The sequence below is a fragment of the Rousettus aegyptiacus genome, unplaced genomic scaffold, assembly GCF_014176215.1.
Source record: "Rousettus aegyptiacus isolate mRouAeg1 unplaced genomic scaffold, mRouAeg1.p scaffold_m13_p_15, whole genome shotgun sequence".
In the NCBI taxonomy this organism is placed as follows: Eukaryota; Metazoa; Chordata; class Mammalia; order Chiroptera; family Pteropodidae; genus Rousettus; species Rousettus aegyptiacus.
In genome coordinates this window covers 3,603,816-3,624,612 of record NW_023416290.1, presented here as the reverse complement: position 1 = coordinate 3,624,612, position 20,797 = coordinate 3,603,816, and the positions used below count along the sequence as shown (strand labels likewise).

The 20,797-nt window shown below is 48.1% G+C and overlaps 1 protein-coding gene and 1 long non-coding RNA gene across 4 annotated transcripts in view; one reads left to right on the top strand and one right to left on the bottom strand.

The window, feature by feature from the left end:
* The window catches only part of IL7 (interleukin 7), a 32,550-nt gene extending 17,452 nt beyond the window's left edge, over positions 1–15,098 (bottom strand). Inside the window, exons 1-2 of one of the 2 annotated variants that reach the window (XM_036232778.1) lie at positions 14,731–15,098; positions 9,265–9,410 (exon numbers count right to left, since the gene is read on the bottom strand). In XM_036232778.1, the coding sequence (XP_036088671.1) occupies positions 9,265–9,410; positions 14,731–14,902 (318 nt within the window). In that variant the 5' untranslated portion in view covers positions 14,903–15,098. The remainder of the gene's footprint in view (positions 1–9,264; positions 9,411–14,730) is intronic. The other variant, XM_036232779.1, reaches the window with a different exon arrangement.
* LOC107514112 lies at positions 14,055–18,379 on the top strand. 2 transcript variants are annotated; one of them, XR_004954565.1, is made up of 3 exons: positions 14,055–14,258; positions 15,017–15,483; positions 16,987–18,379. It is a non-coding gene; the product is annotated as an uncharacterized LOC107514112 (long non-coding RNA). The 2 variants fall into 2 exon arrangements; XR_001597681.2 differs by lacking the exons at positions 14,055–14,258; positions 15,017–15,483 and adding an exon at positions 15,491–16,820.
* Positions 18,380–20,797: the final 2,418 nt, after the last annotated feature.

Sequence of the window (20,797 nt, the reverse complement as noted above, 5' to 3'; positions counted from 1 at the left end):
GTGCTGATACTTCCTTGACCTGTACCCATGATGCCCTCTCGCCTACCACAGGACATTACCTTTTCTCGGCACTTCTCTTCCCCTCAGCTCTTCGCCTCTAAGGATGCCCGTTCCATAGGATTGAGGACCCGCTTAATCCAGGATGTTCTGGAAGATTCCTCAAAGACCCTTCTTTCAAATAAGGTCGCATGCATCGGTTCCAGGTGCACATATCGTCTGGGGTGCCACCCTGCAGCCCACCACACCACCTACAGTATCGTCTTCGGAGAGGCGTTGTTTTAAGGGTTGCCGTCAGTCTTGTGGTTTCTTGAAAGGTTTTTCTTGTTCCCAGGCGGCCAGTTTTCAATGACTTTTTTTTTTTTTTTTTTTTTTTTGCACAAAGAAGCGTCTTCTCCTTAGTTTGATCTTCTATTTTGTATTTTTGCAAGGTCTGAGGTGCCCAGTTTCGGTTCACTGTAATGTCCGTCATCTCGCTCCAGCAGGACGTGTTCCTGTAGACTCTGCAGGATCCTCTGGAACGGTGGGGTCAAGCCCGTTGGGAAGGCCACGGTCTACGTGACAGCGTGTCTTTGTTCTGATGAGATCAGAGTAGTTTTCGAAACAGGTGTGACACGCCTCAGCAGACTGCATTACTCAGGACGTCTTATCTACTCAGTATCTTTCTGATTAAACTAGTTCTATCCACATTTGCTAGGTTTGCAGAAATCTCTCTTTTCAGTGTTCTGAGTTGGCTTAGGACGCAGAGTTTATTCCGTACAACCAGACTGTACCTTCCACTTGTCAGGTATGGAAGATAGGCCTGGGTGACCCATCCACAGCTTTTGGCTTATGCTTTTTCTTTTTTTGATTTCTGTTGCAGCTACAAGGTTTCAACACAGAAAGTCCATGCCACATAGTCCTATGTTCTTTTTGGTCCAGATATTTGTACCAGCAAAGGGCTCAGGCACCAAAAATTATAATTATTTAATTCATTCTTCTATGCCCAAAATTGTCTCCAAAGAGATCTACAATGGCAGCCTCAGAACTGAAAGTAATGCCAATCCTTACACTTTTTGTAGAGTAAATTCCCGTGCCCCCCACCCCCCAACAAATATCTGGATCCCAGTGTTGAGTCCACGTTACCTGTCAGGATTCCTTTCTCTCATGCTGAATTCCCCGTCAGTGGATGTCAGCCAGCAGCAAATCAGTCTTTCACAAAGAATCTAATATCATAAGACTTTAAAATTAAAAAGTTGGGTTCTCAGCTTCATTCTGCCCAGGAAAGTATCTATGGGGATGTAATTATTTCCTCCCTACCAACTAGCTGTGCATATCAAGGGATGTTGGGTTTGGAGAATTTATATAATTCTAACTGCTAGCCTTTTATTTTTTAATGATTCGATCGTACTTTTTAAAGCAGTTTTAGGTTTACAGAAAGACTGGGGAAAGGAGCAGGGAGTCCCCGTACATCCCCTTCACCGCGCCCACACTTTGCCCCGTCGTTAACGTCTTGCATCGGTGTGGAACCTCCGGTGATTCATGAGTCGATATCGTTCCGTTGCTCACTGCGCAAGTCCGCGGCGGGCGCTAAGACTCTTCGCGCGGTCCAGTTCTGAGGGTTTTGACGAACGTGCGTCACGTGGTCACCACTGTGGTGTCACGTAGACAACAGTCTCGCTGCAAAATCGCACCGCGTGGCACCCGCTCGTTCCTTTCTGCTTCCCTCCCCCCCCCCATCCCCTGGCAAATACTGGTCGGCTTGATGTCGCACAACACACGTTTAGGAAACCTAGTGTCCTTCAGTTTCTTGGGGGCTCGTTTCTTTTCTATCACGGATTACATTCCGCCGAACAGAATGGTAAGGCGCCCGTCCAGGTACTTTGCCCATTTTTTTTATTGGATTGTTTCTTTCGTTATTGTTGAGTTTGAACAATTCTTTGGATGTTTTGAAAGCAAGCCCTTATTTGCAAATATTGTCTCCCATTCTGTGGCTTGTCTTTTCATTCTTGCGACAGAGTTTTCATTTGAATGAAGTTCAACTTTATCTTTTTCTCTCATGGTTTGCACTGCTGGATGTTGTATCTAAAAAGTTATCCCGATATCCAAGGTTACCTAGATTTTTTTACTGTTATTTTCTATGTGTTTTATAGTTCTGTGTTTTACATTTAGGTCCGTGATCCATTTGGGGTCAGTTTTTTAAAGAGATGCGAGGTCTGTTTTCTGTGCGTGTGAATGTTAAGCGGTTCCAGCACTAGTTGTTGAAGAGACTGTCCTTTCTCCATTGAATCGGCTTCGATCCTTCATCAAAGATCAGCTGACTATCTTAGTGTTGGATCTGTGTATTCATCCGCCAATTCAGTGGATCTGTCTGTTCATTCGCCAATATCGCTGTTTCGATTTCTCGGGCTCTGTATCGAGTCTTGCGTTTGGATAGTGTTGGTACTCTTTGGTTTCCTTTCCAACATTGCGTTGGTGATTGTGGGTCTTTTATTAACATTCCATATAAACCTTAGAATCAGGTTGTTGCTATCCACAGCGACGTGCTGAATTTTGATTGGAATCGCATCGATCGGGAATTGCATTGATCAAGTTGGAAAGAATCGGTTTCTTGACAACATCGAGTTTTCCTATCCATGAACATGGAATATGTCTCCATCTACCTAGTTCATCGATTTCCTTCATCAGAGCTTTATAGGTTTTCTCATAGAGATATTGTCCATATTTTGTCATATTTATACCTGAGTATTTTTATGCTAATGTAAATGGTGTTGTGTTTTAATTTCAAATGCTGATTGTTCGTTGCCGGTATATAGAAAAGCAGCTGTCTTTCACGTATTAACCTTGCATACTGCAACCTTGCTGTAATTGCTCACTGGGTCCAGGAGTTCCTTTGTTGATCCTTTTGGCTTTTTTATGAAGACAATGATGTCATCTGTAACCAAAAACTGTTTTATTCCAACAGTGCATATTTTATTTCCTTTTCTTGTACTACTGGATTAGCTAGGACTACCCAAAGGGTGTTGACGGGAGTGGTTAGAGGGCACGTCATTAACTCGTTCTTAATCTTAAGATAAAGAGACTTTAAAGGATTAAAGAGCTTTTAAGAAGGAGAGAGAGCGTATCAGATTTGAATTTCGGAATGGTGGCTCGAGTGCCGGTAAAGAGGACAGGTGTACGCTGGAGGTAAGGAGACCAGCGAGGGCCTCCTGCAGGCTGCGGAAGTGGCCCCAGCGATCATCGATGACGACTGGAACTCAGACGACAGTGGCAGAAGTCAGCAGAGCGAGTGAGTTACGCAGGCGTCTCAGAGACGCACTAATCCATAGGATTTGGTGGTGGATGGTACGGAGGAGCAAGGGCGTCGAGGGTCGGTCCAGGCCTTCAGGACCGAACGACTGGACAAGTGCAAATGCTTTCGCCCAAGACAGAGAACGCGGAAGCAGGAGCGGGCTAAAAAGTGATGACCGTTAGTTCTCTGCCGCACATGATGGCCACAGTACACCTGGGGAGAGGTTTGCCACTGATATTTGAATTAAATGGCTCTAAAAGTCATGGGAGAGGTGCACACCTGAGGGTACCTGAGAGCTCTCTATGCTAAGACAGGACTTGAATCTACGAAGACCCTAGAGCAGAGATAGAGTTAAAGGTGGTGAAAATCGTAAAGGCCCATTATAACTTATCGGTCATTAGATATTAAATTTCACAACTTATGATAAAGGACAGCCCTCCATTTACATGTAGTAGACTGAGTCATTCCTAGAAAGTATTTGGCCCTCTCCAGCAGCCTGTATGTTCTTAACCAGCCTCTGTTCTGGTGACTAAGAGTTACATAATTATATGAGTCATGTTTAGGCAAAATAATTTTTGTGGATAAAATAATGTATAACATGCAAAACTAGTGCATACTGGATATGAGAACAGTATCTGACATTTGATTCATAACAAATTTCCAAAGAAACAAATGTTCAAGAAAAAGATTTCCTAGCCTATTTGAAATAAGTTCTGGGTTCTCACTAACTTACATTATTGATTTACAATTCACATATTATTTCTCATACGTTATTGCGATTCATATTATTATTTGTATAGAAAACTACTAGGTGGAAGGTACCATGCTAAGCATTCTGTGGAATGCAAAGGTGAATCAAATGTAAACCTAAAATACTTATAGACTAGTATGGGGAAATAAGATACCAACTCGGGTAAGTGCACAAGAAGTACAGAGTTAAGAATCAAAGACAATTTAAAAATGAAATTAAGAAAACAAGCTCATTTACAACAGCATCGAAAACACATAAAATACTTAAGAGTAAATGTAACAGAAGAAGTTGAAAGCTCACAGTCTGAAAACTACAAAACATCATGAAGGAAATGACAGAAGGTGTAAACACATGGAGAAACATCCCATGTTCGCCGATCAGAAGCACCGTTATGTGTCGTGAAAGGGACAACGCTCCCACCTTGATCGACGGGCACGACATAATCGCTCCCGGGATCCCAACTGACTTCTTCCTAGAAATCGACAAGCTGATTCTAAAATCCACATGGAATGAATTGCGAGGGACCCGAACTAGCCAAAACGATCCTGAAGAAGAACGAACGAGGACTCACACTTTCCGATTTCAAAACTCACTCCAAAGCTTCGGCAATAAAGACGGAGGGTGGTCCTGGCACGGGATAAATGCACGTGTGTGAACGGAATAGAACCGGAGAGCTCAATAAACCCACACATCTGCGGTCAAAGCCAGGGCTGCTCCCTGGGGTAAACGAGGGTCTTCTCCAAATATGCTCGATAAGGTAATTATCTCTGAATAAATTTCACTTCAGCCCTTGATTACACGCCCACTAGAGACAGCAGCTGCTTCCCCTCCCCCCCTTCCCCCGACACCCCCTGTCCCCCTCCTCCCTGCCTTCCCCTCCCCCTCCCCCCCATCATCATCCTTATTATTACCATTATCATCATTGTTATTATTTGGAAGAATTTGACACAGCATCGCACATCGTAGGCAGGGGATTGATAAACATTTATGAAAAAAGTAAAATAATCGAGACAGCTCAGCAATAAATGAAGAGAGAAAGGGGAAGAAGGAGAAATCTTTAAAAAATCATGTTCTCCATGTCTCAGAAAAATTTGAGCACTGCGGGGTCCCCGGAGACCATTCAATTTCCACATTTTATAGGGAACTTAAGAGCTCTAAAGAGGTGAGAGGAGGTATTCCCGGTCACGGCGCTTGCTAAGAACAAAGCTAGCAACGAATCGGGTCTGACTCTTCCCTCGGAGTCCCTCACACCACACTGCCGCGCTGGTTCACTGAAAAGCAATCTCACCGAGCGCGTCAGTGAAAACGTATCCATCCCGAAAATGGATTTTAATCGTAGATTCTAAAATACAGTGTGTAGCTTCAAAGTAATTGCTAAATGAATTTATGGCTATTTTTTCCTTCTACATTATTTCTGTGTTGTCGCTGTAGAGCTAAATGCTGAAAAACAAGACAAGCAAACAAATAAGCAAACCCGCATCGGCCGATACCCACAGACTGGGACATGTGGCTTCGCAGACCCGATGCTACAGAATTTAGGTGTCAGACTAAACTCAGGGCACTATTCCAGTTTTTCCTTCTAAGTTCGTAAAATCTTTCTAAATGAGGGGCATATATACAGAACACCAAAATGCCTCAAAAACGGGAACCTCTGGGCCTGTGGCCTAGTGTTCTGTGTCTGAACAAGTCTGTGAGGTTCGCTCTGAAGCGCCCTGAGGTTATGAAGCCCCGGCGTGGCCCATCAGCAAGTCTCGCCTAAACGACTCCCCGAAATTATCTACGTGGCTGACAGAAAAGAAGTTATAAGGTGAAAACCTTACGGTGGTGTTTCGTTTTCCATCATCCATCAGATATTGACTGAGAGTTCTAGTCCTCCGGGGTACAGCAGTGAACGCAAAGGACAAAGATCTCTGTCCTTGTGACACTTTCGTTGAGTGTCTTGTTTCTCCCTCCTCTAAACTCCTCGGCGATTTCCTGGTGCTCAGGCAAAGGTCCGAACTCCTTAGCACGGGGGGCACAGCGCTCAGTGGTCCAGGCTTCCTCCGAGGGCTCAGTTCTCATCTCGCATCCGACAAGCCAGCCACGCCATGCCGGCTGGCTCCCCATTTACATCCCTTTGCGATGAGTCTCGTCCTCGCCCCGGGCCCTGTGTGGACTCCACGCCACAGTGCTCGCCAGGCCCGTCTGCTCTCCCGCAGCTCCGGTCCACCGTCCAATGCCGCCTGCGTGACTCACACGTGTCGGCACGCGTGTTCGGCATCCCACGGCTCGGCCTGTCCGGTCACCATGGGAACGAGGTGAGGTCCTTCTGTCACGCGATCGTCACAAGTCCCTATCACACGCTCCGCCTCAGAGAAAAAGGGGTAGCACCTGCCTCGCCTCACCATGATAAGGGCATCTCACGGAGTCGGATGCTGGGGTTTGAATTCCAGCTTGGTCACTTGCCATCTGTGTGATCTGGGTCTCGGTACCCTCGCTGCAGAGAGTTATTACAAGAATCGATACGTGGAAAGTGCTCAGAACAGCACTGGCGCATAGTAAACCCTGAATCTGTATTATTATTATTATTATTATTATTATTATTATTATTATTATTTTATTTCATTGTTATCATCTCACAGAGCTATTGTGAGATAGCTCTAGGAGATCATAATAATAACATAAGATAACGTGCGTGAAACTGTTCTTTAACGTACCACTAGCATCATTTTGTATTAGAGTGACATGTACGTCCCCGTAATAATCCTCGTAGATTACAGAAGAACAAGGATTATCACTTATTTTTTAACGGCCCCATGGCACATAGTAAACACTCAAAACTTTGCACTTTTATTACGTGCTCCTTCCATCGAATCGCCACTGACGTTTAGCGACGTTCAGAGTCACGTCTCCGCCCTGCCACATCGGGAGTGCTCGCGCTCCTGCTGGGCCCCCGCGTGTCTTCCACTGGGTCCTCGTCACCAGGGACCGCCCGCTGCAGCGCGGGAGGGAGGCCTTAGAAATACTGGGCACGTTTAGTTTTCATGTCATCTCTGCAAACGTTCGGGGTTTTTTTTGTTTGTTTTGTATGCATCATTATTAACGTATGTGAAAACACTCAGAAAGATGAGTAGCATCATTTAATGCAAAAAAAAAAAATGTCAAAAAGTTTTCGAATATAAAATGGGACAATCACCATTTAGTGTGCCTTTTTTTTCCTTATCGATGAGCAAAACGGGGGACCTCTGAGGTACGGTGTTCAAGGTCGTCCTGAATTTTCCGTGTCCCTCCGAGAGTGTAACACTGCACTCCCAAGGTGTCCTGCCACGTCAGCACGAGGCTACGGAGGAGATAGGAGTGGCAGTGGGGGGCAGAGGAGACTCTTTCTCCCATCTGAACACTCGAGGGGGTTTTTCTCTGCCATTTGGTGCTTCGAGGACTGACTATCTATTAAATCAACACACCCCATTTTATGGATAACAACTCAAACTGTGAAAAGTTCATTCTTACAGACGACATAATTGCCTGTGGAGAACAACCCAAACAATCAACAACAGCAAAACCTCCCAGAACGAATAAGCAATTGTAGCGAGATTTCAGGACACAAGGTTAATAGAGAAAGCCACCTGCTTTCCTGCATACCTGCGATGAACGATTGGGGTTTGAAGTGTAAAATGTAACACCATTTACAATAGCACTAAAAATACGAAACACTCAGGCACAGACCTAACAAAATAGGAACAGACCTCTACGAGGAAAAATACAGAACTCTGATGAAAGAAATCAAAGAAAGCTTTAAACGAATGAAAGATCTTCCATGATCGTGGAAAGGAAGACTCAGTGTTGTTCAGATGTTAGTTTAGATGCAAGTTCGCATACCTCACCGAAGAAGACAGGTGGATGGCAACAGTATACAAAAGATCCTCAGTATCACATGACTTTAGGGAATCGCTCATCGAAACAACAGTAAGATTCCACTGCACACCTATGAGAACGGCTGAAACTCAAATCGCTGACAGCATCACACGCTGGCTGGCGAGGAAACAGAACGTCGAAAGCTCTCGCTCCCTGCTGGCGAGGATGCAGAACGGCACCGTCGCTCTGACAGCTCGGCAGCTTCATGCAAAGCCGACTGCAGGCTGACCACCTAATCCCGCAGTCACTCCAGACAGTTATCTGGATGACGTGAAAGCTCGCCTTGCACACGGATGCTCACAGAAGCTTTCTTCCTAAGTGCCCAAAACCGGAAGCAACAAAGACATGCCCTTCAATCGGTAAATGCAGAAATAAACACTGGTGCATCCATTCGGTGGAATTTTATTCAGCAATAAAGAGAGATGAGGTATCGAGCCACAATAAGTCATGGAGGAACCTTAGATACACTGCGCCAAGTGAAAAAATCCAGTCTAAAAAAGCCCCTACTGTATGACTCCAACGACATGACACTCTCGAATGGCAAACTGCAAAGACCATAAGCAGATCGACGGTCGCCATGGGGTGTAGGAGGGAGCAGGGGGCATGAGTCGGTGGAGCTGAGGGGATTTTCAGGGCTGAGAGACTGTTCTGTCCGATACCGTCACGGTGGGCACGAGGCTTTACGCATGTGTCAAAACCCTTAGAACATACAACACGAAGCCTGGACCCCGGCGTGAACCATGGGCTTTCACGGATAACACCGTGTCAGTATTGGTTCATCGGTTGTGACCAACGCGCCACACAAACGCAGGATGTTGGTAACAGAGGAAATGCCGCAGAAGGGGGCTACACGGGAATCCCTACTCTGCTCAGCTTCGCTGTGGACCTAAGGCTGCTCTAAAAAATAAAATCTGCCATCAAAAAATGTGTCCACAGTAAACAAAAAAAAATTAACTGACAGCAAATTATACATACACAGACACACATAAAACACATAACATGTATGTGCATGTACACACGTCCAGATAAAATATATTTCTCTTTTCATGATCATTTTTAAATGTTACCGTCTGTCATTTTCCCTTTCCTACTATAACGCTTCTACAGGGACTGTCAACGAGCAGTGAGGAAAGGCGGTGGCATGCTAAATTATGCTTCCAAAGCACGCGACGGCAAAGGGAACCAAGGCTGAGGCGGACCGAAGGTCAGGGAATTCATGACTCTTTAGCGATTTCACTTTCAAGGAATACAAATGGGTACTTGAGGATAAAACCGCATGGCAACAGTATCTATCGGATTTTCCCAGTGAGCTCAGATGTGAGGGGAAAAAAAAAACAGAGCGAGCACATACCAGAGCACATACCAGGGCTTGGAGGCTGATCCTCAGGACATGCTCATACTCTTCACCACTCCTACCTTCGATCTCACAGTCAGATGACGCTACCGGCAGCAGAACAAGGATCAGGGGAGGAATTCCAAAGATATACCTAAAAGAAACTGAAATCGACAGTACGTGAGAGTAAGCCAAACGTCACGAAGCCGTGTCATCTGAGCTGATTTGTGGTGTTTCCGTTGGCCTGCCCACTTAGTTCTAATCATCATAAGCATGCATCTCGGTTTGGGGCTAGAAAGGGAAGAACCCTATAATTCGATATTATGTAACAACCAAAGCAGGATAGCATTTCAGTGTTGAAGTCTCTTTCACTTTTTAATCTCGAAATTTCTCTATGGGAAAGCGTAGGATGTTTATTTAATTTTTGGCTTATGTTACACATCTCTACAAGAAAAGGCATCTCCAGGTAAACAGGTAAACTCACTATAGGTAAAAAAAAGTTACAGCTTTTTGAAGTTTATGATCTATGGCATGTGACTGTATATTGGCGGTGGTCGTCCAGGAGTCCAGCTGCTTCCTAGAGGCCAGGTCGCTGATGAAGCTCTTTCTTTTCGGCGATGGACTTTAAAGGGTCTACCCTGCCCAAAACTGTGACAAAGTTGACATTCATATTTTTGAGACTCCTCTTCTTGTCTTTTCAGTATCTTCTGTTTCTAGGTGCCCAGAGACCCGTATTCTCCTCAGACACGGCTCTATCTTCTTAACGTGTTAGACAATAAGTAAGTTCACACCCCGTTAACTAATGCTTTGTATCTGGTTGTGATAAGGCTTCGCAATCAGGGGCAATTGTCTAATCGAAAGGAATGAAATTATGAACGGTACCGCTTCGGGCAGTAGGAATGCACTGACTGGGACAGTGAAATCTGGGGGTACAGGGACAGTCCCGCGCAGGCCTGCCGGACCATCACGTTCGCATCTTTCTCGAAGCTTGACCTGTGCTGTTGACTGCAAGACATCTCGCGTGTGCGTCTTCCCTGATTAAACTCTCAAACGATATTGCTTGGAAACCAAGGAGCTAATTGCGACAATGACCTAAGGACTGTTGTTAAAGATATCATAAAGTTCCCGATAACAATGTCCTCTCCTGTATCATCATCTGTCACGTAAAAGTCAGTAGCACTCCCCAATAAATGACATGCTATTAGTGACCCCTGTTTCTGCAAATAGAGGAAGTCGGCTGGGTAGCAGATAGGGAAACAAACATGAATCCTACAGGACTCTCATCTCCATATGTCACTGACACTTGACAAGGTAAGAGAAACAAAATGAGGCATGGAATCTATTCATTGCTCAGTCACTAAGTGGCTATACACATGACAAGGAATAATTCGGTCATCTTTGATGGAGGACCTAGTATGTGCCGAGCACGGCTCCGAGCTGTGTACATTGCTTGGCACGTGCTAGGTGTTCCATTAATGGTGGCTGCCATCAGCATCAGTAATCTCTTTTGAATTATTCCTTGTCACACATATAGTCACATATTATTGAATTGTACACTTGAAACCTATATAATTTTATTAACCAATGTCATTCCCAATAAATTTGGTTTTTAAAAGAAGAGTCCTGCAAGTTAACCTTTTTCCAAAACACAGATAGTAGGTTGCAGGTCTGGATTTAAACCTGAGCTTGCTGTGTCACCAGGATTTGATCAGAAATGACCGTAATCTTTTGATAGCATGTAATCGCATTGTGCCTCTAAAAGAAAACCACTCCCATGTTATATGACACAGCTCTGTCTCTCTCTCCAGCTGTCCCTTTACCCCAAAGAGTCTTCGGCATGAACAATCGCTAATTATTCACTAGGTCCTGACTTTGTTATCAGCTCTGCATGCGTCATGTAAAATCAGGATCCTCACTGTAACCTTATAGGTGTGCAGAAGGAATACATACTTTGGGAGAAACGGATGACAAAGGAAAACTTATGCAGCACATAACTTGAAATGAGCTTTAAGAAAAACATAACGTAATAATTAAATACTAGAGTGAAAGAGACACTTTTACTATTATACATAAATCTTATTTCAAAGGTTCACCTGTTATGTTTTAATAAAAGGGGTTTTATTTTCTATATAGAGCACTAGCTTTTGTGTTCTCTTAATCCCAATTTTTAGTAATCAGTCCTCCCAAATTTACATCAACCTATTTATTCATCGAATGGCATTTTACGGATGCTTTCAAATGACGTTGGCAGAAAATTCACAGTATTTGTTTTTGTGCATTGCGATTAGCTTCTGAAGTCTAAAACGTAATTTGACTCATCTGTAAAGAGTGTCTTTTGTTGCCATTGTGTTGGATAAGTTAGTCCCAGACACTCCAGGGCAATGGGAAGCACAGAGGGTTTGCAGAGTGGAGACTCGGGCCTTCGCTCTTGATGTGACAGTGGGGTGAGTGACTGAATGCATGACAGAGTGTCTTTTAAGCTTCATTTCCCTGATTTGTAAAATGAAAACTTTAAATGGTCCCTTCCTGTCCCTTCCGACTGTCAGCACCTGAATTCTAAGCATCGACCTGGCCGTCCAGATGCAGGCACTCTCCAGATGCGAGACCCCCTCGTGGACAATGCTGCAAACTCATCTCGTAAGTTCCTGGCTCTCGTTAATGACTTGCACTTCAGTCTGCAATGGAAGTATTTTCTCCACACCACACAGAAAGTAACAGTAATATCACTTAGTATGAGCTGGCTTTTGACCTTGTTGTCCCGATGGGAAAGGGACTCATTTCGTTTCACGCTACATGTAGACACCCACACCTTCCCTCGACCTTGACTTTTTCATTAGGTTACAGAAAAGATAAACCATAAGGAATAATGCGAGGCGAGCTGGGCCTTGTGGGATTTTCTTCAGATTTTTCTTCAGATCTCCTGAAGGGACTGAAACCGGAGAATTTGTTTTCAGTGGGGAATTCGGTTAAACCAAAATGATGGCTATCTAAAAAATTCTTGCTGGTTTTTAATTTAAGCCAAATAATACATTCAATCCTCAGCTGCTTAAGTTATGGGGTCAAAGTGAACATAAATAAATTAGTTTGAGTATTTCCTCATATCCAATCTTTCATCAGCCTTTAAAACCAATGAGCGTCAATCGACTGTCCATTGCAAACATTACATAGACCCGTTTTCACTGGGAATTTTTAAAAAATGGTTGAAAGTCATTCGGGATGGAATGGAAGATAATATCCAAATGTATAAGACTTGACTTTACTGTGATCAATTGGCACAAGCAAATGGGTAAATAAAGAAAAAATGAAGAGTGGAAAACAACCATATTCTGTATGGAAATTAGCCTTTTAAGGTTACAAAAATGAATTCGATGATGCTCACATAAAGAAATCTGGTATCTGCCACCAGCATATTAAGATTGGACTGTAAATTCTATCCACAAACCCCACGATCAACACTTAAAGACATTTCCAAAGCCATCCTATAATATTGCAAGTAACATTTTATTCAATTCCACAACCATTTCATGAGGTAAATACTGCACATTCGTAACATTTTTGCAGACGGAGAATCTGGGGCTCAAAGGAACTTTTCCCCTATGTGTAATGTGTCTGGTAAGAGACAAGATTCAAATCCAGGTTTGTCAGGTTGGAAAGGAGACTCGGCTTTTAGCCACGGAGCTACACTGCTTCCTACAAAAATAGCTGTGTAGCCAAGGGGGTCACACAGCTGTCTTGTACCACGGGCACCTCACCAAGGTACTCGCTCGCTCTGAAACACACTTCATCGTACACTCTCAGCCCAGGAAAAAAAGACGTTCGTGATTTGTCGTCATAACGCCAGGTTACGCGTCAGAGGTGAGACCAGGAAAGAAATCCCACACGTGAAAAAGAGACATGTAAGTTAGTCCTACGAAATAACCTTTACTTTGTGGCGTAATATGTGTGAACACTGATCTGGTGCTATGTGTAACTCTCCTTTATCTTTGCTCAGACTTTCTGAGCTTTCCCAGTTTTCAGTTGGTGTTACTGATCCATTTTTTTTTCCAATCCTCAAATATTAAATTATCTAAACTAGACAGCACAGTTGAGAAGCACATAGTGGGTCCTCAACTTCTTCAACTCCCAAAAGAAATGGCAAAGAAAAAAGGGAAAGAGTAACCGTCTCCTCAAGCTCTAGTGAAATCCACCGAAACAAAAGGCCGAAAGCCACTTACAAATAATCACTACTAGAAATGTAGAATTGTTTGCTGATGACAACATGGTACCTTAAAGTAATACAGATACACTTCGGGAAATTAAGAGTGCGTGTTGACCACGCAGCCCCTAGCTTCCTAGACCTTTTATCCCTCTCTCCACTTTAGATCAGAGACGATGCAAGGATCAGACAGAACCGGGAGCGACCCACAAAGAGGGGGTTGCGGGGCACCCCTGGGCATCGGAAGGAAAACTGGGATACAGCTAATATCTAATTATCAGCTGCTGCGGGACGCCCGTTAAAGGGCTTCTTCCGTGGTCGTCTTCAATGCTCTACCCCCAGCCCGACCCTATTTTGTTGCTGATCTGGGACTTTGGGGGCCCTCTCCCTTCTCGGTTCTTCCGACCCAGGCGCGGGAAGGGGGCCCTTCGGACGCAGCGGCGGAGCGGGGCGAGCGCCCGGACCCCGCGCCGCGCTCCCGCGCCCTCCCGCGCCGGCGTCCTTGGCGGGACGGAGTGGTCGCCGCGAAGCCCCCGCGCCCCGCTCCGCGCTCGCCCTGCGGCGGGCCGCATGGCCGCCGGCGGAAGCCCGCGCGCCCCCGCGCCGCCCGGCCCCGCCGCGAGTCCGGGCTGCGCGCGCGGAGAACCTCGGCAAGGACCGAGGGCGCAGCTGGCATCGGGGACCTCGAGTCGTGCCCATCTGATCCTGCCACCCCCTCCCCCAAGGAAGTAGCGCCCAAATAGGAAGAAACAGAAACCCGAAACTGGCGCTGCGCAGTGCCAGCCCCGGAGACTCGGTTCCCAGCGGCGAGCGCAAGGTACGGCCCCTTCGGAAACTCCCGGGCTCGCCGGGGGCGGGAGACGGGGTTTCCCAGAGGCCGGTCCCCTCGGCTGCAGGAGCGCGTCCCGCGGGAGCCGCGCTTTCACTTCTGCGGGGCGCCGGGCGCTGCAGGAGCCGGCGCGCCCGCCGCCCGCCGGGCGCCGGTGAGGAGGAGCCGGGCGCGGGCAGGGCGGGCCGGGCGCCGCGGGGGCGGGCGGCGGACGAGCCCCGCCGGGCGCCCGCGGCGGGAGGCTCGGGCGCGGGACGGACGGCGGGCGTCGGGCCGGCTCCGCGCACCGCCAGGCGCGGCCGCCCCGCGCGCCCGTGGCCGCGGGCCAGGGGACTCCGGCGCGGCTGCCGGCCGCTCTCGCCGGGTCCAAAGTGCAAGGCCGGGCTGCGCCTGGTGCGCGCCCCGGAGCGGCCGGCGTGCCGGGCGCGCGGACCTCGGCGCCCGCGAGCGCGGCGCTTACCATGGACCATGGTCTGCGGGAGGCGGGCGTGGTCATGACCGCAGCTGCAGCAGGAGCAGGCCCTCAGCGCCCATGGCCGCTCCCCGGGCTTCGCGGAGGGGCCGGGAGTCGGCGCCGCGCGGGCCGCCTGCGCCGCTGGCTCCTGTCGCCCGCGCCGCGCCCGCGGCTCCATCCATCGCGGGGGGGCGGCACGCGCCGGGCCGGCTGGGCGCTCCGCCGGCCCCAGGACTTCCGCCGCACCGGCCGGCGGCGCACTTTCAGTTTCTCCTTCGCGCTCGGCGTGCAGGTTCGGTCTTCGGGTTCATCACCGGGCGCCTCCGCCGCCCCCCCGCCCCTGCGCACCTGCGTCCTCCCCGGCGCCTGCCGCGCACCTGGACCGCGACCGGAGGCCCGCGCGCGCGGCCGAGGCGCCCCGCGGGGGCCGGGCCTCCCGCGTCGCCGCGCTCCGAGGCACGGGACCTCGCCGCCGACCTCTCACCACCCCGGCGAGGCTAGGCCACGGGCGCCCGAAAGCGCCGGCCGCCGGTGCGTCCAACGGAAGCGGCGAATGCGCAGGGCGAGAGCTGGGCCATGGCGAGCGGACGCCTCGAAGGAGGCGTCGCCGCTCTGGCCGCGGACGTGGCGGACCGTGCCAAGTCGTCCTGAGAAAAAAGGAAGTGCGAATGACGGCGAGGGCCACGCCCTCGGTCCCCCGCAGCCCCTCCAGCCCGTCCCGTTCCGCTCGCGCTGCCTCTCGTGCGGGCACCTGCTCAGGTGAGCCCTCCCGCGAAAATAGCCCTGTGGGTCCGCCTGGTCCGGGAAGGCGGCGTCTTCGGGCGCAAAAATCAAAGCCCAGATTCCGCGGAGGGGACGGGGACCCCCGCGCGCGTTCGCCCGAGCCGGCCGACGGAGCGCACCGTCCCCTGGACTGTGCGTCGCCAGGGAAGGGCTGTTTCGCCAGGCAGGCCCGAAGCGTCGAGGTGCCCCGCGTTTCGGTCCGGTTTCTGGTATTCTGCCGGAACCCGCTCGGGTGAAAGCTGGTAGCGCGGCGTGATGCCGGCGACGGGCGACGGCTGTCGTTCCGCGCGCGCCCGCTCCGCGCTGGGGCCGCGCCACGCGTCGCCCGTGCGCCCTGCGGTGCGGTGGACACTCCGCTTATCTGCGCTTCGCAGATGCGGGCGCTCCGACTTCCCTTAGGAACTTGGCAGCGGGCTCGTCGCTGGTTGGCGACAGACCCGACACAAACGTGCTGGGCAGGGGGGGCCCCCGGTGCGCCGCGGAGGAACGCGGGCGGCACGCCTGCCAGCGAGGGGACGGGGTCGCGCACCACCTGGGTGTGCCTCTGCCCCGCCGCGGGGCCCTCGGGGACGGTTTCTGGAGGCCGCGAACTCCGCGTGGAGAGCCTCGGAGGAGGGGCGCGGGCGATGGGGCCGGGCCGGATTCCGCTGTCCTGCGAGCCAAGAGAAGAGGGAGAGAGGAGGGAGAAGGAGAAGGAGAGAGACGGCGGGACGGAGCACGAGGCAGCGTGGCGCAGGCCATGCGCCAGGGCCCCGGATTCCTCTTGGAGCGTCACTTCCCAGGCCACCCCTGTCAGCTCCCCCGGCAAAATCAATCCAGGGTCCAGTCTGTGCACTCACCGCGTCTCCACGGCCAAACCATTAACGCCCCGCAGTCCAGGCCCCCCCAGCTTTCACTCTCTCGCAGGTGACACCTTCTCCTCGGGGCCAGCAGGATGTCCCATTTACACTCGCCCCACTCTGGGGACCAGCTTCTGAACATTTGCCACTGCCCCCCAAGCCTTTAAGGACCTGGGTGGTCCGGCCCTGGGCCCTCTCTGCCCCTCCCTCGCAGTGCTCCGGCCACACTGGCCTGTCCCCTCCCTGTGCGCAGGTACACTCCCTTCCTCCTAGACCTGTATCTGTGCAGCACACGGGCATCCGGACGAGTGCTCAGTGACAGGAGGAGCACGATCGAGTGAGGATGCATGATGGAGGACGTCTGGGCACGAGAAGGCGTGCAAGACCAGGCGAGAACGAGGGAGCGAGAGAGAGCAGGAGGCGAGCCGAGCACGCAAAGCCAAGGCCTCCGCGCGAGGGGACCCGCGGCGGGAGGTGGGGAGCGCAGGCGCCAGCGCGCTGGCCTGGCTTTTACGAGGGGAGCTCTCCCCCAACGCGCTCCATTCAGTTGCTTTACTTACTTAAAACTCCTGACAGCAACATTCAGCAACACTGAGGTATATAATCACCTGCACCTTTTTTTTTTTTTTTTACTTTTCAGGGACAGATAGAAGAGCCATCAATAACGTCCTCCAGGGAAAATCTGCCTTCCGTTTCTATGCAGCCACCTTACAGCCTGGCAGAACAAGGGCTGGTGTGTGAGTAAACTGTTTAGCAGGCACCTGGGGACGTGATCCAGAGCTCCAGCTGAGACATCAATTCCTCACTGAACTCTGACCCCAACTGTGAAAAATCACTCTTAAGTAGATATTCGTCAAGGATTTGGAATTTTTATTGCTGTATGAAAATGGGCACATTCTTACTACGTTAAGTGGTTATGTTTCTGTCTGTGAGAGAATTAATACCATTCGGAAAAAAAAATATTCCAAAATGAAATCTTCAATTAGTAGTTGAACATTATTTTTTATGAGATAGATGGACGAGGATAAAATGTTTTATGAATTTTTAGATGCTGATGTTTTATGATTAGAGGAGTGGAGTGGTTACTATCATGTTTACTCACAGACAATGAATTGTGCAGACAAGTCGACATGGAAAAATAGTATTTAAAGTTGACCAGTTATAACCAATAAATATTAAGAGGGAAGACAACACTCCAAGAATGAGTAATACAATGTAATGGAAAAAATTGAAATGAGACGATACCAAAGTCAACTTAAAGAGTGAATTGTTAAAGGTTAACCAATGTCTTATTTAATATTCTACGGTCTTCAGTTGAAATAGTCAATTATAGATCACCTGAACTATTTTTGCCCAATTTAATATCACTATTCTTTATGGCGCATCCTAGTTATTATTCTGTCTCTGGATATTTTCTGAAGTTCCTACGATTTAATTTTCCAGCCATAATACTCACCATATTTCACACACACACACACACACACACACACACACACACACACGGCTGTTTAATGGGCATGTATGCTGAGCGGAGGAGGGCTCCATGCTCTGCTGTCACTGTCTTGAAACTTAGTTATTTTGGGACAGGAAGACTCTCATTTTCACTTTTCACTGGGCGCCACAAGTTCTGTAACTGGTCACGTACGCACACATGTTAAACTGCACATCGTGGACACGAGGCGCGTCTGCCAGGTGCTTTTAGTCTAGTGGGGAAAACAGATGTTCGGTGTGTAATTTCCAGGATAAATAATATAATGACAAGGAAAGAACAGTTGTATTTCAAACCAAAGATTTAAGGCAATCTAGACAGACAACATTTTAAAAATTTGCGGAACCGGGGTTCAAAAGGTTACCTTATTCGGTGAGAAAATAACTGTGAATGGATAACCTATTGTTCACATCAGCTCTGTTTGATTTTCAAGCCTGAGCCTGAGGGTGAACTTTAAATTTTATTAAATGACTACTGACCCATCTATTTAAAAGAGCATGTTTTTTCTTGTTGCATTCCTAAATAAACCACAAATTTATCATAATGCCAAATTCGAGCTGCCAATATTTAACTCGGGATTTTGCAATCATATTCATAATTGGTATATGTGCCATCTCCATATTACGTGCAACTGAGCTTGGGCTATTTTGGTTGGATTTTCTTAGCTTCATAAAAGGATTTTGGAATTCTGTTCGTTTTTAGAAACTGTAAGTGTTTAAGCATTCTATGAACTATTTGTTTCCGGATTGTTGATTAGAATTCAACAATAAAACGTGCTTAATTTCACGGAAAGAAGCCCAGGGATAAGATGAGACTGCCACTTTTGAGCATCATAAGAGAGAAAATTAAAAAGTTCCTTTTGAAGAAGACTGAATCGAAATGGCCCCATCGAAATAGCAGGATCTCTGCTGGAAATGTGTATATCTTCATAGTGATGCTTGCTTGGGCCATGGGAATGAAGGAGATCGCCCAGCCTGCAACTTAGGTGAGGGAAGAGAGAGAGAGCTAATGCAGGTAGGAACCTGGGAACATGGACGCTAAGGGCGGAAGGAGAAACGGGCACCCACCCGCAAGGTGACAAGCAGTGAGCAGCAAAGGGGGAGCGTCAGAAGTCAGTGTCTCAGAAAGCAAAGGAAGGTGGAGTCTCAAATTGGATTGAGTAGTCAGTATTTCCAAGTGTCACAAAGAGATCAGCACCCCGTAAAGTGTGTCCACCGAATCTGTCCTCGTGACAATAGTTTGAGAGCGGTATAGACAGAGGCGGTACCCCAGTTTGTGGGGCGCAAGGGACGATGCCAATAAAGTGAGAGGAGACAACTTTTTGGAGATGTCTGGTGGAGAGGAAAAGTCTCGGGTGATGGTTTGAAAGGCATGCAATGCCTAATTAAAGTTTCCATGTTCACGTATGAGAGGTGCCAGACTACATTCATGTATTAACTGGTAAAATTAGGTTCTTCTGAAGAAGCAGGAAGGCATGGACTAAGACACCCAAGACATCCAAGTAAACTTTTTTCTCATGCCCCCTTCATTTCTCTTTCCTTTTTCATTTCTGTCCTCAAATTCTGCAATTCTAAATAATCAGAATCCACTATATGTCTGGTGCCTAAATTTATATTCCTTACTTAAGTGTTCCCTAGGACACTCTCTTATCTACTTCCGGATTGAGTATAGGCTAGTCCAAGAGAAAAATACTTCTCAAGTCATCTTTTGAACTGTAGCTTGTGTGGTTTCCATTATCCAATCCTTTTGTACATTCATGGGTGCATTTGGCAATCAGAGGTATCTTTCATATACTAAATTGTGGAGGGATTATGCTTTTAACCACTGCGTTTAAAGATGTTCAATGAGAAAGTTACACCTATGACAGTTTTATTCATGCAAATTATTTGAAGAAAATGAAAAAATATTTTCCTTTTTCGCCTTAAAGTCACTGGACAGATTCCCTTAATACATCCCCTTACTGTGTGATGACGTTGAGGTGTCCTTATGAGCTCTTGGGACAGAGAACCTGGAGTTCTCTGAGGTCAACAGAACTGCTTTTGAGACACAGGTGTTACCCAAGTATGACTTGTGGGAAGGGAGCAATGGGATCTTGCAGGTCTTGACTTGCTCTCACAGAGAACTCGGGCTGCGGGCGACCATGTGTTAATTAATATCCAGGAGTGTTAGGGTTCCGGGTGCCGACTGACCTTCATAAGCCTCAGTTTCCGGTCGGCTTGTCAAAGTCCTCTTACTTAGTAGATTCAGACCTTCCTTTTCTAAGATGGTGGGCTGTGCCACCTGTTTAACTGTTTTTATTGTCAAAGGGGAAAATTAGTCCAACCTGTCTCTCCTTCAGGCAAGGCAGCTTGGTTCCAGCTCATTGACTGGACTCAGAACACCTATTAACTCACGCATGACGTGGAACAATTAAGTGTATTGTAACAGTAATGAAGTCAGTAAACAGTCATCTCAAAAGATCTCGTACCTCCCTGAGCTCCCGAGGTGTCAGTCATTGCTCTGTGCCAACCTTGTGCAAATTACCTGGCACCCCAAGGCCCAGAGCTGCCCTTAATGCGCCTGCCTAATGTTTTAGTGTAGTAGCTGGCAGCGACGGATACGCCTCGATGGGAAGAGGACAGAATCAGAAGCTTTCGAGGGGCCGCAGCAGCGGGCCGCCGAGTTTGCCGTATCAGACGATGACTTCTTCACACGCAGCACAGACCCTCGTGCGTTTCTTGCGTAAGGGGCCCTGGGACGTGGTGGCTGTGATGCTCGGGTTTGCCTCTTTCATTTCCTGTGCTGGCATTTCCCCCCAGAGTTTAACTAACAAGTTTTCTGATCGCGTCTCCCTCATTAGATTGTTCTGTTTTGTTTTATTTTGTTTTGTTTTGTTTCGTTTCATTTCGTTTCATTTCATTTTGTTTCTGATGAACCCTTTTTCCCGATCTGTCCCAGGTAAGACTGTTTCTACCAGTGAAGT